Below are 16,218 nucleotides of genomic sequence, written 5' to 3' on the forward strand. Positions count from 1 at the left end.
TGTGTCTGCAGAGCGATACAGGCGCGCCGCCGGGCCGGGCTGCGGCCGGCCGTGTGCGCCCGCGACGGCTGTGACCTGGCCGTGCACCGCCTGCGAGTCGGGTCGCCTGAAACGTTCCGTTCCGTTCCTTTAAAAACTGAAAGTATGTTTATTTTTATGAAGGTGAGAAAGGCTTACCCCCTTTTAGCTGTTTACTGTAAAGATGCCGCCGGCTAGGCAGAAAGACTTACACTGCAGGAGAGGCCTTTGAAGAGGTTGCTGGTCTGTCGCGGGTGATGGCTGCCTGGCTGCGCCTCGTGTGCTGTACGCAGGCTTTCTTGCGGGTTGAAAAAACGACAGGTGCGAGGATGCCAACCTGTTTCGTAAGATGCCTTTTTTTTTAGAAACCAAAAACTGCTTCATATGGCGTAATACCTTTTTTTGGTTTCTTTTGAGACAGGGTCTCACTATGCAGTTCAGGCTGGCCTTAAACTCACTTTGTAGCCCAGGCTGGCCTCCAACACTAAGCAATCCTCCTGCCTCAGCCTCCAGAGTGCTGAAATTAAAGGCATGCACTGCCACAACCAGCAATATCATTTTTCTTAATGAAAATATACATGTATACCTCAGCCTGGGAAAAAGTGTCATATACAAACACTAAAATATTAGCAGAGGTTCTTCTGTGTGTATGGTTTTTTTGTTGTTGGTTTTTTTTTTTTTTTTTTTTTTTGGTCTTTTTGAGACAGGGTGTCGCTATGCAGTTCAGGCTGGCCTTGAGCTCACTGTGTAGCCCAAGCTGGTCTGGAACTTAATGCTCCTCTGCATGTAATTCAAGAATCTTTCTGGTCGGGGAGTAGTGAGCAAATGCTCATGACTTACAGGCCTTCTGTACCCATAACTGCATTGAAGACAGCTGGCTTTTTATTCCAGGCCCATCACAGTACTCGCTGAAGTAAGTGAGGGTGGGTGGTAGTCTGGGTCCTGAGTGGGCGTTTACCGCCCTGCGGAGAGGAGCGCTGATCAGCCTTCCCTAGTATTCTGTCCAAAGTAGGGTCAGACTCTTTTTCTGATTAAAATGATCTTACTTCTTTCACTCGAAATTCTGAATCCAGGCCAGTTTGCCCCATCAATTTTAATGTTGGTTTCCTTTTCTTATTTTATTGAATTTCTAAGAAACTTGGAATATGTCCTAAATAACAAGGGACTATCTTAATGTGTTCAGCTAACGGTCTTTAGCGTTCTGCCTAATATTCTTAGCATATAGAGAACATAGCCTGAAGCCTTGGACTATAAATTTTGGAATAAGTCTTAGAAGTTTAGTTTATTGGATAAAGAGGAAAACAACTTCTTAAAAATATTGAATGCACAGGATTGGGATGATGAAGAATGCTATTTGAGTGAGACATTTTACATGTTGGTATCAGTTCTATAAATGTCATGCTTGTGAATTTTTTTTAGGTGATAACTCCCTTCTTTCCAGTTGGTGACTAAGAATTGGAAACAAGGTGCAGCTTGCTAGTGACAGCGCTCTGCAGTGAAGATTTGCTCCTGTGCAGTTATCTCATACCCAGGAATCAGAAGGCATGTGGTGTCGTCCCTGGTTCGGCCACTTAGCTTATTTGAGTTTCCTGAGTCTGTGTCCTCATCAGTAAAAATGAGGTGGGTTTGACAGTCCCTCTGTGTACCTCAAGAATTGGTGAGAAGATGAACTAGAATAAGGGTTAGGAAAAATGTTTCATATGCTGAAAAAGCACTATCTTACTACCATGTGATTACTTCACAGTAGTGCTGATATATCCACAATTTAGTGGAGCACCAAAAATACTATGTGCAAGCCAGGCATGGTGGCACATGCTTGTGATCCCAACGCTTGGGAGTCTGAAGTAGGAGAATTGCCATGAGTTGGAGGCCAGCCTGAGCTACATAGTGAGACTGTTGTCTCAAACAAAACAAAAAATTTAATTAGACCTTTGTTCAAGTCTGGCTGAGTATCCAATTTTAACAAGTGTATGTCTCAATTTGCTAATCAATAACAAGAAGGAAATGATGATTTTGAGAGGATAGGTTGGATTTTGCATAAAATAGTATTAAATGAAATAAAATGTGTTCATACCCCCGAGATGCTTCTTCAGCCAACATCTCCAAATATTTCCAAACTCATGGTCAGGTACAGTCACGGCAATGACCCTACTCTTGGTACCAAAACCTGGCTTGGTTACTTTTCTTATTGCTGAGACAAAATATCCAACCCCAAAAGTTAAAGGAGGAAAGATCGATTTTGGCTCACAGTTTGTAGAGGTTTCAGTCCATAATTGGCTGGCTCCAAGGCAGAGTGGCAGGGCAGACAGACATCACAAAAGACAAACAGGCCACAGCAGACAAAAGGCAAAAGCAAGCGATGACCACTGCCCACTTTCTATCTCTTATATTCTATCCAGGCTACACACACTTAGGGCAGGGAGCACTCCCATAGGATAGCCTTCCCGTTATCCACACCCATAACTATACCAGCCAATCAGTGGCCTAATTTAGCAGTCACACCCTTGATCCCAGCATCGCACATACCAGATCCAGCCTCCTCTGAAAAGCCTCACCTATGACTGCATGAGGCTTCGAGGGGAAATCTAACAAGGACTTTAGATTTAAGTCTGTGATTCAGTGTTCACTTGCACAGTTTACTTTCTCTGTGTCTGAAAACGTTATGCAGATTTTTTTTTAGATTCATGCAGATTTATATTCCTGTTTTGGTATAGCTATAGCTTTAGAGGATAAATTCATTTTAAAGAAATGGGAAAATGTTACATGTACTCACATATTTATCAATATATAAAATTTTTAGTATTTAGTAAAATACACTCAAAGGAATTAACCCTTTATACTGTTCCAGTGGATTAAAGATCTGATACCATTGTACTCTTGGATCTCAGAAATAACCCACATTCTTGCGTATGTGACTTATGTTCATGTTTGCTTACAGGCACTTTTTACCACCTATAGAAGCTTCGCTGTAATTCATTTTTCCTCACTGCAATATTAAGAATTATATCAAGTAAGTGAAAAGTCATAAAACTAAGTAGTTATTTTCATGACAGTTCATGGGAATTTAATTTTACAGTGCTTGCCACACCTCTTCTGTTCTCAGTAGTATTGAATGTGACTGCATCAATTTTTTTCCCAAAAATTATATTCTGAGATTCTGTGTAATGCTTTTTTTCTTTTTTTCTAGAAGCCATGGGGCTAGTACAGATTTGTAACAATAATATTTTTGAGAAAATGTATCTATCTTCAGCATAAAATCTGTATAAAAATATTCCTATTTATAGGAAATATGGTGCTGTAAGCATAGTGGCTTTGGGGCTGGAGATTTAGCTCAGCGGCACAGCGCCTGCCTGGCAAACACAAGGTCATGAGTTCAATTCCCAGTACCGGAAAACCAACCAAACAAACAAACAAAAAAAAACATAGTGGCTTTTTTTTTAAAAAAAAATAGTTTGAGTGTAGGATTTATTATAATCATCCACCCAGACAAGGTGGCACACATCTGTAACCCCACCACTGGGTCGGCTGAGGTGGGAGGATTGCTGTGAGTTTGAGGCCAGCCTGAACTACATAGCAAGATCCTGTCTCAAAAAAAAACAAAAGAAAAAAAAAAGCTCATGGCAACCCCATATTATAATCATACAGTTCTCACAATTATACCAACATCTGAGAATTTCTCTTGGTAAGAAAGGTAATGAATATCAGTGTCCTGCCTTTAAGTTTGATTGGAAAAGTAACCCAAAATGTAAACAGAGGCATTGTTTAGGATTTCTCTTAAGGTTAATTATCATGTGGCACATACATTTCTTATTTCTAATAAATTCTTTGATTAGAAATAATTCTTATAACAATAGTAATAGTTATTTGTACCTTTTTTTTTTTTTCATTTTTTAGATTGAAAAGATATGAATGAATATCCTAAAAAAAGAAAAAGGAAGACTTTACACCCTTCTCGTTATTCAGGTTAGTGTATAAATCTGTTTAAAATTGGGTCATGGATTAATTTCCATGAAATTGTATTCGCATCCATTTTGTCATAAATTATTAGATAAGATTTAAATGTCTGGATCAATTTGTAGGAAAGAGAACGCTATAAGTTCTCTGAACATATATTCCTCTCTGTCTACCAAGTGCTAGGGACCCATTAGAACTTTACATTATTTAATCTCATAACCCCCTGAGCTACAGATACTTTATATTAGGCCTGTGCAGTGACTTACGTAGCATAATGGGGCTTTGCCTCTGTCTTCCCAAACATTGACAACATAGTGGAAAAAGTTTTACATTATTGAGGAAACAAGACTTCATTGTGTACATTTTTTTCAGGTATGTGAACTTTCATTTTGATTGCGTAATTTCTGATTGAGGTTGGCTGTGCTATGTTAGTACTATAGGAACTGGGGTCCTTGGCCAGGCATGGTAGTACATGCTTGTAATCCTAGCTATTCAGGAGGTTGAGACTGGAGGATCAAAACTCCAGGGCAACTTAGACTCCTCTAAAAGAGAGCTGAGGGGTGTAACTCAGTGGCAGAGCACTTGCCTCCTATGTGTGAGGCCCGGGGTTCAAAAAAAGAGAGAGAGAGAGGGGAGGGCTTTGTGGCCGTCTCTGTGTATATGTACTTGAGACAGTCTCCGGCGTAAGTGCTAGCTTACCCCACGCGCACATTCTTCACATCCCAGGAGGGTGGGCCTCACCCACCGCGCTCTGATACTTCCCAGGCGAGACCTGGAACGACTACGCTCAGAGCCTCGTTGGTGTTGAGACCACGTTCGCTACACGTTATGCTTTCTTTGCACCGCGTGGCATACTGTTCTGTTAATTCACCATTTTGTGATGTTAACAAAGCATTTATTACAAATTTGAATTTAATGGAATTCTGATTATGAGCCAAATGTTTCAAAGTTATTACATTTAAGTTTATAATATATGGTTCTTTTAAAACCAGATGTTAAAAAGAAGAAAACTGAATGGTAGCATCATATCAGGAAATCTTTAAGCATTGAAGAAAATGTACTTTATATATAGTATAATTAAAATCATGAAAATTTGAGCTAGTGTTGTAGCACAGCAGTAGAGCATGTATATGTAAGGTCCTGGGTTTGCTTTCTAACACACAAAAGAAAACAAATTGATAATATTAAAATAAATACGTGTCGGTAAATTTCTATGTATTTACTATGACCTTTTTTTCATTTTATGTTCAGATTCCTCTGGAATAAGCAGAATTGCAGATGGATTCAATGGAATTTTTTCTGATCATTGTTACAGTGTCTGTTCTATGAGACAGCCAGACTTAAAATATTTTGATAATAAAGGTATATCTAATATTTTCCAAAATATTTTTCTTTCAGTTACTTTTATGGGGGAGGGGGAGGGGAAGGAGGGAAAGGGAAAGGAAAAATACTTTAGATGTGTTATATACATGTACCAATTCCCCATGCTCAGTGTAATCATTTTGTATTAAAACATGTACTAATAAAAAAAATTTTAATTAAAAAAATAAATAAATTGCTTTTACAGGGGCTGGGATATAGCTCTATGGTGAGTGATTTATTTTACTTTATTTTTATTAGTACATGTTTGTGGTATGTAACGATTACATTCATTGTGGGTATGCAGAGTGCTCGCCTAGCATGTGCATGTGCACGGCTCTGGGTTTGACCCGCAGCACCACCAAAAGATAAAAGAAATGCTTTTACATATTTTGATTTTTTTCCTTATTTAAGAAGGTAGGTAAAATATGGGTTGATGATTTCAAAGCAGGCGAGAATTGGAATTTAAGAAAGTAACTGTAATTTTCATTTGTAACATTTCAGACTATTTTAGACATATAAATACAAAATGTGCTCTCATAAATCCTTTTTAGCTGGCTGGTGGCAAAGCAGGTGTAACCCAGAGTTACGAGCCTTTATGGTGAAGGGTTAAGAATTGTATTCTCCACAGTTTACTATGCTATGCCTTTCAGTCTGGAGGACTAAGAAAGGAAAGATTAGCAGGTGCTTTGGTCTTTTTTGATCTTGACTTTGCATTGACTTCACCTTTCTAGAACATGGGGGTAAATAGATAATTTCTTCTCTAGAACACCGACTCTCCTCATTTCTTTGGACTCCTGTTTTTGTTTTTTGTCTTTTTTGAGTCAGGGTCTCACTATGCAGTTCAGGCTGGCCTTGAGCTCACTTTGTAGCCTAGGCTGGTCTCGAACTCTCAACTATCCTCCTGCCTCAGCCTCCCAAGTGCTGGGATTACAGGTGTGCACCACCATGTCCAGCTGGACTCCTGTTATAAGCACAGAGAAACAAACTATGAAAAATGTAATAGAGTCAGAAACATCAGTATAAAAAAGAAAACATCAATATGGACTCATGCTTAGTTTAATTACAGATTCAGATGGTAACATGGAAATGCCAGGCATGGTGGTATACACCTGTAAACCCAGAACTCAGGAGGAACAGGCAGGAGGATTGCTACAAGTTCAAGGCCAGGCTGGACTACATAATGTGTTCAAAGGTAGCCTGAACTACATAGCAAACAACAACAAAACATATAGAAATATATGTAGGTATATGCGTATATCTTTGGTAGTACACACACACATTTTTTGTTCTGTTAACTGAGTGGGCCTAAAAGAAATGACACCCTAGTAGCAGTAAACACATTAAGTGCTCAGATCCTGATTTCTAATACCGTTCCTAACTAATAGGAACTAAGGCCCCTGGAGCCAGGCATGGTGGTGCACACCTAAAATCCCAGCACTCACAAGGCTAAGGCAGAGTATAACTACGTTTGAGGCCAGTCTGGGCTGCCTAGTGAGTTTAAGGCCAGCTTGGACTACATAGCAAGACCTTGTCTCAAAGAAACAAAAAACTAAGGCTCCTGGAGAAATGGTGGATCTGTGTCTGGAGCAGAAAATATATAAGGTCAGCCTGGGGCATCTTGCAGTGGTGGAAAACAGAGAATTGCTTTTTTTAACAACTCTAAAAGTAAAATGTACACATACACATGTAGTGGTATGCTAAAGGAGCATAACAGCCAAAGATGAAATAATTTGATAAAACATTGAATTACAGCCCAAGGAACAAATTAAATATGCAGAAATCCAAACTGATAAGATTGAATAAATAAGTAGAGAAATGAGACAAATCTTCTGTATGAAGAATTCCAAAAGTTATATATATTCTTACATGGAGAAGGTAGTACGCAACTCTCCACTCCTTAATTTCCCTCCAGAGAGGAGAATATGGAAGAAAAGTGGAGAAACCTAAATACTACAGTGGAGAAAACTAAATACTACCTTAACCAAGTGACCAGGGTCAACAACAGCACTTACAGTTCATGCTGATAAGATGTGGTGAAAATGCCAATTTACCTCTGGGCTCAGCCTCCAGGGAACTCATAATTCTAATCTAATCATGCAAAGAATAGATAAATTGCATTAGTGCAACATTCTGCAAAGTACCTGACCAGTAGTCCTCTGAATGGTCGAAGTCACCAGTAGGCTAAAGACACACGACAACTAAATGTAACGTGAGATCCTGGGACAGAATAAGGATGTTAGGTAGAGACATAGGATATCTGAATGAAATGCGGGCTTCAGTCAAAAACAATGTATCATTATCAGGAGTGATATGTCATTCATTCATTACAAGAAATGTACCATCCTGGTGTAAAATGTTAATAGTAGGGAAATAATGCAGGGCATATGGGAACTCTCTGTCTTGGTAATTCCTTAAATGTAAAACTGTTGTAAAAAATAAAATATTTTTTAAAAAGTTGAAACTCAGTTTTCTCTATTGACCTGTATTTCAGGTTCTCCGTGTTAACTCTGGGGCCGGGGAGAAGGGAGGCTGGACTGAGAGAAGAAAAGCATACTTAACTCTAGCTTAATATCTACATTTAAAAAGTATATCCTAGTTCAAATGGGGAATAGAAGCAAAACTAGTTGCTTATTTGGGCAGATTTTGTTTTATTTGTCTGGGGTATATAGATAACATCTTTTTTCACAGCTACATCTAAATCCTTAGTTCCTATTGGAATTCAAAATTATATTTTTTAAAAAATGTTCCTTTATAATGCTTAATGCTTTGCCATAAGTAATAGATATTTTTTCCAAATCCCTTTCTACAGACGATGATTCGGATACTGAGATATCAAATGACCTCCCAAAATTTGCAGAAGGAATCAAGGCCAGAAACAGAAACCATAACTACCTGGTTCCCAGTCCTGTGCTTAGAATTCTAGACCACACTGCCTTTTCTGCAGGTTAGAACTAATGAACAGCACTGGCATATTTTGTATGGATGAATGGAAAAATAGTGCGTGCCGTAAACTTCTTTCCGTACAGTTGTATGTACGTAGTAGGCTATGTTTAGTAATAGTAATACAGTAACAGATTTGTTGTATTTTTCAGAAAAATCTGCTGATGTTGAAATTTGTGATGAAGAGTGTGACTCACCTGAATCAGTCAACCAGCAAGCTCACGAGGAGAGTCCTATAGAAGTCCACACTGCCGAAGACGTTCCCATTGCTGTGGAAGTGCACGCGATTTCAGAGGATTATGATATAGAGACAGAGAACAATTCCTCAGAAAGCCTCCAAGACCAAACTGATGAAGAGCCGCCCTCTAAACTTTGTAAAATTCTTGACAAAAGCCAAGCTTTGAATGTGACTGCCCAGCAGAAATGGCCCTTACTGAGAGCTAACAGCAGTGGCCTGTATAAATGTGAACTTTGTGAATTCAACAGTAAATATTTTTCTGACTTAAAGCAGCATATGATCCTAAAGCATAAGCGTACTGATTCAAATGTGTGCCGGGTATGCAAGGAAAGCTTCTCTACCAACATGCTTCTGATTGAACACGCCAAGCTCCACGAAGAGGATCCCTACATTTGTAAGTACTGCGACTACAAGACAGTAATTTTTGAGAACCTCAGCCAGCACATTGCAGACACCCACTTCAGTGACCACCTCTACTGGTGTGAGCAGTGCGATGTGCAGTTCTCCTCGAGCAGCGAGCTCTACCTGCACTTTCAGGAGCACAGCTGTGACGAGCAGTACTTGTGTCAGTTCTGCGAACACGAGACCAACGATCCGGAAGACTTGCACAGCCACGTGGTAAATGAGCATGCGTGTAAATTAATAGAATTAAGTGATAAGTATAACAACGGAGAACATGGACAGTACAGCCTCTTGAGCAAAATCACTTTTGACAAATGTAAGAACTTCTTCGTATGTCAAGTATGTGGTTTTCGGAGTCGACTTCATACAAACGTGAACAGGCATGTTGCTATTGAACATACTAAAATATTTCCTCACGTTTGTGACGACTGTGGGAAGGGCTTTTCGAGTATGCTAGAGTACTGCAAGCATTTAAACTCACATTTGTCTGAAGGGATTTATTTATGTCAGTATTGTGAATATTCAACAGGACAGATTGACGATCTTAAAATTCATTTGGATTTCAAGCATTCCGCTGACTTGCCTCATAAATGTAGTGACTGCTTGATGAGGTTTGGAAATGAAAGGGAATTAATAAGCCACCTTCCAGTCCATGAGACAACTTGATTATTATCTTTACTGACATTATGTAAAATAATAAATTCAACATTTCTGGAGATGTTAAAATGAATGATTTTAAAAACAACTTACAAGATTTGCCTTTAACAAGTACTAAGTTTTTATGGTCCATTTTTCTTGGCATTGCTAGATTTTTCAGTATATAATTATACCTTCGTTGTAGTATTTGCAACTGCATGGTAGGTCATAGTTTTAATTACTCTGAATGACTATCATCCAGTTTATCTCATGTACTCCAGTTTCATGAATGGCAAAGAAACAGATGTGTTAAAGGAACTAATTGCATTTTCCTTAACCATAGCTACTATTTTTATTTATTTTCTATTTTTTTGCCTTTTGAGACAGGGTCTCACTATGTAGTTCAGGCTGGCTTTGAGCTCACTTTGTAGCCCAGGCTGGTCTTGAACTCGCAATGATCCACCTGCCTCAGCCTCCCAAGTGCTGGGATTACAGGCATGTGCCACCACACCTGGCCAACCATAGCTACTATTAACTTTTTAATATTAGCACAAGCTAAGTTTCTAAAATTCGTTTGCATCCCTACTAATAAGAAACCAGACCTCCTTTTGCATTTCAAGCAGGAATGACCCACTAGGCAATCAAAAATTTTGTATCTTTGATTCTTTTAATAATACAGTACTAGGAATGTAGTGGGAAGAAAAGATGCCATTTTGGGGGCAGTTTTTCTTATTTTTTTGTGAATCTTCATCTGTATGTTGAATAACATAAGGGAGGGAGGGGGGACTGATAAGGACTGAACAGTAAGAAAAGTAACCATTTCATAACTCAGTCAAAACCCACTGACGTATCATCTTTAGTATGGAACCATGAAGCTTGCCCAAACTTCTGACATCAATCTGTTGACTGATTGAGCAAACCTACAGAAGTGTTAATACAAAGTTAGGATTGGGGAGGTGAGGGCTTGCAGACATGATAATGTCTAAAGTACTTCTGGTAACGATAAATTAGTCTTACCATCTGTATCAGTTTCTTGTGGCTGCTATAACAAATTCCTACAAACTGGGTAGCTTTAAGTAGCCGAAATGTAGCGACTCATTCCAGAAGTTCAAAGTCAAGGTATGGGCAGAGTTGGTTCCTTTCTGAGGACTGTGAGGGAATTATGTGCTCCAGACCTTCCCCCTTTGCTTGTAGCATCTTCCTAGTCACACAGCATTCTCCCTACACATGAAGTCTATCTCCAGATTCCTCTTTTTGTAGGAATGTCAGTTATACTGTACTAGAGCCTCACCTGTCAACCTCGTTTTAACTTGGTAAAGATCCTGTCACCAAATAAGGCCATATTCTGTGGTACTTCAGTAAATGAAAAGCTGGGTGTGGTGACACATACCTGTAATTCCAGCACTGTAGAAGGATCACCGTGAGTTAAAGCCCAGCCTGGGCTACATAGTGAAATCCTGTCTCAAAAAAAAAAAAAAAAAAAAAAAAATGAGGGGCACACAATTCAATGCATAGGTCTGCAGTGGCAGTATCAAGAGGACAAATTACGCAGGGCATCATGGCGCATACCTGTAATCTCAGCACTTGGGAATCGTCATTTCAAGACCAGCCTGAACTATATGGCAAGAGCCCGTCTCAAAAATAACAAAAAAAGATAATTAGATACGTTTTTGCCCTCAAATTTAATAAGCATTGCTGCTGCTAACAAACACTTCATAACTGCCTGGTTATACTGATTCAAAAGACTAATTTATGACCCCATGAACCATAGGAATTTGAGAATGGTGACTGCAAATAGTTCTCAAAACCTATTTTTATTCTACTTTGTCATATATGCATTCCTGGACACTCACATTCCGTCCGATTATACCATTCCTGGTAGGGCTGTCCTGATACAAGTGCTTCTTAGAAGATTTTAAATTTTATCAGTTTAGCAGCAAATTCAAGCCCAGGCTGGGCAATTTAGCATGACCCTGTCTCAAAGTTAAGAATGAAAAAGAGGCTGAGGGAGATTCCTAGAAATTACCTGGCCTTACCCAGGTGAGGTGGTATACACCTGTAACCTCAGCACTCGGAGGCTTGAGGCAGGAGGGTCATAAGTTTGAGCCCAACCTTGGCAACCTAGCAAGACTCCTGCATCAAAAATAAAAATAAAAAATAGCTAGAGGTGCATTTCAGTACAGAGACCCTGGATTCAATCCCAGTAAACACCCCCACCCAAAAAAAACTATCTGATCTAAACCTTCTAGTTTTCTAATTTTCTTACAGAAATAGACACAGGTTGTTAGAAGACCAAGGGCACATAACCAGTTACAGTATCCAAGAGCAGAATCCACTCTTCGGCTTACAGCCGAGTGATGACTTCTTTAAACCATGTTGTATAAATCTAACCTTTGTCACTGGCGTGTTTTTTATGAGTATTTCACCTGGCCATTCACCTAGCGTCTTGATAATTCTGTTTTTTATACCTTTTTATATACATCTAGGTCCAGGAATTTGATTTTTGAGAAGCAAACCTTAACTGATGCATTGCTTTAAAAAAGATGTATTAGCCAGGTGTGGTAATGCACGTCCATGATCCCAGCACTCGGGAGTCTGAGGCAAGAGGATCATTGTGAGTTCGAGACCAGCCTGGGCTACAAAGTGAGCTCAAGGTCAGCCTGAACTGCATAGAGAGACCCTGTCTTAAAGAGACCAAAAAAACCCATAAAGGATGTATTTTACTGCTTTACATTTAATTAGGTGTTAGTAATCAAAGATTGTAATGAAACTACTTCAAAGATAGAAATCCAGGTTTTAGAACTATATAATTTTGTACTTTTTGATGAATTTGCAGCCGGAGGCCATATCTCGCTGAGTTTGTGTAATAAAAACTTTCTACTGTGAATCAGCTTTTTTGTGGTGTTTTGTTTTTGTTTTTTGGGTTTTTGATTTTTTTGGTTTTGAGATGGGTCTTTGTAGTTCAGGCTGGCCTTCAACTCACTGTGTACCTGAGGTGGGCCTCAAGCTCTCAGCCATCCTCCTGCCTCAGCCTCCCACGTGCTGAAATTATAGGTGTTCCGCACAGTTCCCCAGCTCAGTTTTCAAATAAGTTGTGGTTGACTGTAAATCCCTAGTCTGTATTTTTAACTTATTGAGCTTCTTGGAAAAACAAATCTACTTAAATTTTTTTCTGTATGTATTCTGGATGATTTTTTTTCCCCCAGAGATGGGTATTTTCTCTGTACTCTTTGTGACTTGAACCAGAATTTAAGTATGAGAATCTGTAATTGAAGGTAATGTTTATTAACACTGTCATAGCATTCGTGGCAGCAGTGATGAGTTGTTTTTTTGTTAATCATCACATGGCAATGAGTTACTACTTTTGAACTTCCAAAGCATTTGCCTGTACTATAGAATTTGAAAATGTTTGTGAGCTTTTCAAAAGCCTCTTCCTGCCTATAAATCTACCGGTTTTACCATTTTAAATAATTTTTCTTAGATTCTCTAAAAGTGCATCATCACATATTAACCAATTTCCCAGTTTCACAGGGCATATAGCCTGTTGTTAGTTGGTTTCTGAATTATTGCAGGTAAAGGATAGGCTTTTAAAAAATGCTGCTTCAAAGGCGGGCGTGGTTATGCATGCACACATGCACTCATGCAGGCCTGTAATCCCAGCACACCTCCAGAGGCTGAGGCAAGAGGATCACTGTGAGTTCAAAGCCAGCCTAAACTACCAAGAACCTGTCTTGAAAAAAAATGTATATATATATATACACACACACAACTAATTTTCATGTTTATATAAAATTCAATTTTTAAACTTAAAATCTAAAATTTGAAGAGGCTATCAGTTATTTTGAAATTATACCATACCAGTGGTTTAAAAAATAATTTTTAAATCAAAGTTTCATACATATTCATCAGTCACCACAACTTCCTCGTGAAATTCATTTTAGTAAGCTTGTTGTTAAAACTACCAACCACCTGAACAAAATAAATTTGTGAAATTTCTTCATTCTAAAAAGAATGTTTTTTCACATTGCTAAGTAGTCAGATTGTATAGTCTACTAATCTTATTCAGATACTTTAAGAAGTATGATTATTTAGAGTCTTTTTTTTTTCCTCTTTGAGATAAGATCTCACTGTGTATTCCAGGTTGGCCTTGAACTCACTATATTAGGTAGCCCGGGCCAGCCTCAAATTCACTGAGATCCTCCTGCCTCAGCTCCTGAGTGCTGTAATTACCGGCATACAACAGCATGCCCAGCTTCTTTAGAGTTTTTTTTTAAAGGAATTTCTATTGTGACATTTTTTTATTTTCTATTATTTTGTTATCACAACTTTTAAAAGCTTATTGGTCATTGTTTTTAATAGACAAGTGAATCTGACCTGGATAATTTTTTTCTTGCTAAAAATGTTGGTATTAAATTTAAAAATACTGATACTAATGAATTACTTTTTAAATTTAAGAAATACTACTGCAATACTGGGTTTAAACTATATCCTTAACCCTTATTTTTTAATTTTTATTTTGAGACAGGGTCTCTTTAAGTTATTCATGCTGTGCTCAAACTTGTGATTCTTCTGCCTCAGCTTCCCAGAGTGCTGAATGAATGATAGCCTGAAAAAATATAATGAAAAGTACACATTTTGAGTGAAAATTCTATTTTTAATATCTTATGTAAATAGTATTTGCTACTGAAAGGTACTACTGTTGAAATAATTGACTAATTGCGCCTCTTTTAATAAAGCCAACTTCAGGAATTGGAATCATAGTCATCAACTAATTTCTTTTTTTTTTTAGCTTTTTTGAGACAGGGTTTCGCTATGCAGTTCAGGCTGGCCTTGAACTCACTTTGTAGCCTAGGCTGGCCTCAAACTTGCAATGATCCTCCTGCCTCAGCCTCCTGACTGCTGGGATTACAGGCATGTGCCACTGCTCCCAGCTCATCAACTAATTTTTCTGTGTTAGGTCCACCCCCTTTTTTTGCCCCCTAGTTAGACTGGGGATTGAGCCCAGAGGTGCTCTAATGCGACCAGGACCTTGGCATCCTGAACGAAATATTAAATAAGACATGCCCAAAGAGTGGTCAGATTTTTCATTTATTAAAGGTAGAAAAGAGGTAGGCCCTGCAGAGCGATAGTGGGCCACTGAGAAAGTTGAGTGGCCACAAGTGAAAGGCTGAGTCTTTTTTAGCCCTTATTCCTCAGGTTAGTGAAAGATCTAGACTGTCTTACTTTTCTCTCATTGCTGGGACAAAATCCCCAACACCTAAAGGAGGAAAAGTTTATTTGGTTCACAGTTTGTAGGGGTTTCAGTCATTGGCTGGTTCCAAGGCAGGGCGGCGTGGCAGAGGGGCATGGCAAAGGAGAACCAGTTCAAGACAGGCAGAAGACAGCAAAAGTTAGCAAGCAATGAGCCGCAAGAAACAATAGCAGCTTCTTTCTGTCCTTCTTATATTCTATTTAGGCTACTTGGGTTAGGACAGGTGCCAAACCAATCACTGAAGTAATTCAGTAATCAAATCTTATACCCTTAATCCTAATGCCTTTGATCCTAGCTTTGCAGCATAAATCAACCCAGTGTCACACACTCTAGATCCAGCCACCTCTGAAAAAGCCCAACCTATGACTGCATGAAGCCTTGGGGGGACATCTAGACACAGATCATAATATTCTGCCTCTGGCCCCTGAGAGACTTGTGCGCATCCCTTTATGCAAGAGGCATTTAGTCCATCTCTAAGGGTTGCCAAAGTCCTAACAGTTTCAGAATTGCTAAAAAGTCTAAAGTATACTCTGATATTTAAGGCAAACTCTTATCTGCAAGCCTCTGTATAAATGAAAAGAAAGACACTCCCAACATTCAATGGCACAACATAAACATTTCCATTCCAAAAGGTACAAACAGGGGGAGAGAAAGGAATGGGAACAAAACAAGTCCAAAAAACTTGTAATGATCCTCTCGTCTCAGCCTCCTGAGTGCTGGGATTATGGGCATGCTCGACCATATCTGGTTTACAAGGTGTTTCTTAGATTCTGCACTTTAGAAGGCTTGCATATTTGGGGACCAAAAATGCATTTAACATACAAAGAAGTCAACAACAGCATGACAGTTATATCAAAATTTTTACATAAAACTTACCTTTTAGTTTTGAGGAAAAATTAGAATCCTCTAATAGGTCTTACAACACTGACAAGAAAATCAAATAATAAACTGGGTATGGTGAGACATACCTTAATCCCAGCACTCAGGAGGCTGAGGCAGGAGGATCATTGTGAATTTGAGGCCAGCCTGATACATAGCAAGACTTTGTCTCAAAAATAAAAACAAGCCGGCCGTGGTGGCGCATGCCTGTAATACCAGCACTTGGGAGGATGAGGCAGGAAGATTGTTGTGAGTTGAGACCAGCCTGGGTTATAAAGTGAGCTGAAGGCCAGCCTGAACTACGTAGTGAGACCCCGTCTCAAAAAGTCCAGAAAAATACAAGCCAGGCGTGGTAGTGCACGCCTGTAATCCCAGCACTCGGGAGGCTGATGCAGGATCCTTGCAAGTTCGAGACCAGCCTGGGCTACAAAGTGAGCTCAAGGCCAGCCTGAAACTGCATAGTGAGACCCTGCCTCAAAAAGACAAAAAAAATCCAACAGAACTACACCAAGGTTTAAATAATGAGATTGTCCAAACC

The 16,218-nt window shown here is 39.1% G+C and overlaps 1 protein-coding gene and 1 long non-coding RNA gene across 3 annotated transcripts in view; one reads left to right on the forward strand and one right to left on the reverse strand.

Annotated features, from left to right (window-relative positions):
- The window catches only part of LOC106148345, a 38,248-nt gene extending 37,909 nt beyond the window's left edge, over window positions 1-339 (reverse strand). The window contains exon 1 of the long non-coding RNA XR_001233694.1: window positions 178-339. This is a non-coding gene — a long non-coding RNA (uncharacterized LOC106148345). The remainder of the gene's footprint in view (window positions 1-177) is intronic.
- Window positions 143-9,640, forward strand: Znf639 (zinc finger protein 639). Of its 2 annotated transcripts, XM_005383039.2 has the most exons (7): window positions 144-162; window positions 1,438-1,638; window positions 2,957-3,028; window positions 3,913-3,981; window positions 5,224-5,334; window positions 8,144-8,278; window positions 8,427-9,640. In XM_005383039.2, the coding sequence occupies exons 4-7, from the start codon at window positions 3,924-3,926 to the stop codon at window positions 9,578-9,580; spliced, it is 1,458 nt and encodes a 485-aa protein (XP_005383096.1). In that variant the 5' UTR covers window positions 144-162; window positions 1,438-1,638; window positions 2,957-3,028; window positions 3,913-3,923; the 3' UTR covers window positions 9,581-9,640. The 2 variants fall into 2 exon arrangements, with proteins under 2 accessions (XP_013368836.1, XP_005383096.1); XM_013513382.1 differs by lacking the exon at window positions 8,144-8,278 and having other exon boundaries at window positions 143-162.
- The last annotated feature ends 6,578 nt before the right edge of the window (window positions 9,641-16,218 follow it).

Source organism: Chinchilla lanigera, unplaced genomic scaffold (genome assembly GCF_000276665.1).
Source record: "Chinchilla lanigera isolate Chin_1 unplaced genomic scaffold, ChiLan1.0 scaffold00019, whole genome shotgun sequence".
NCBI classification, from domain to species: Eukaryota; Metazoa; Chordata; class Mammalia; order Rodentia; family Chinchillidae; genus Chinchilla; species Chinchilla lanigera.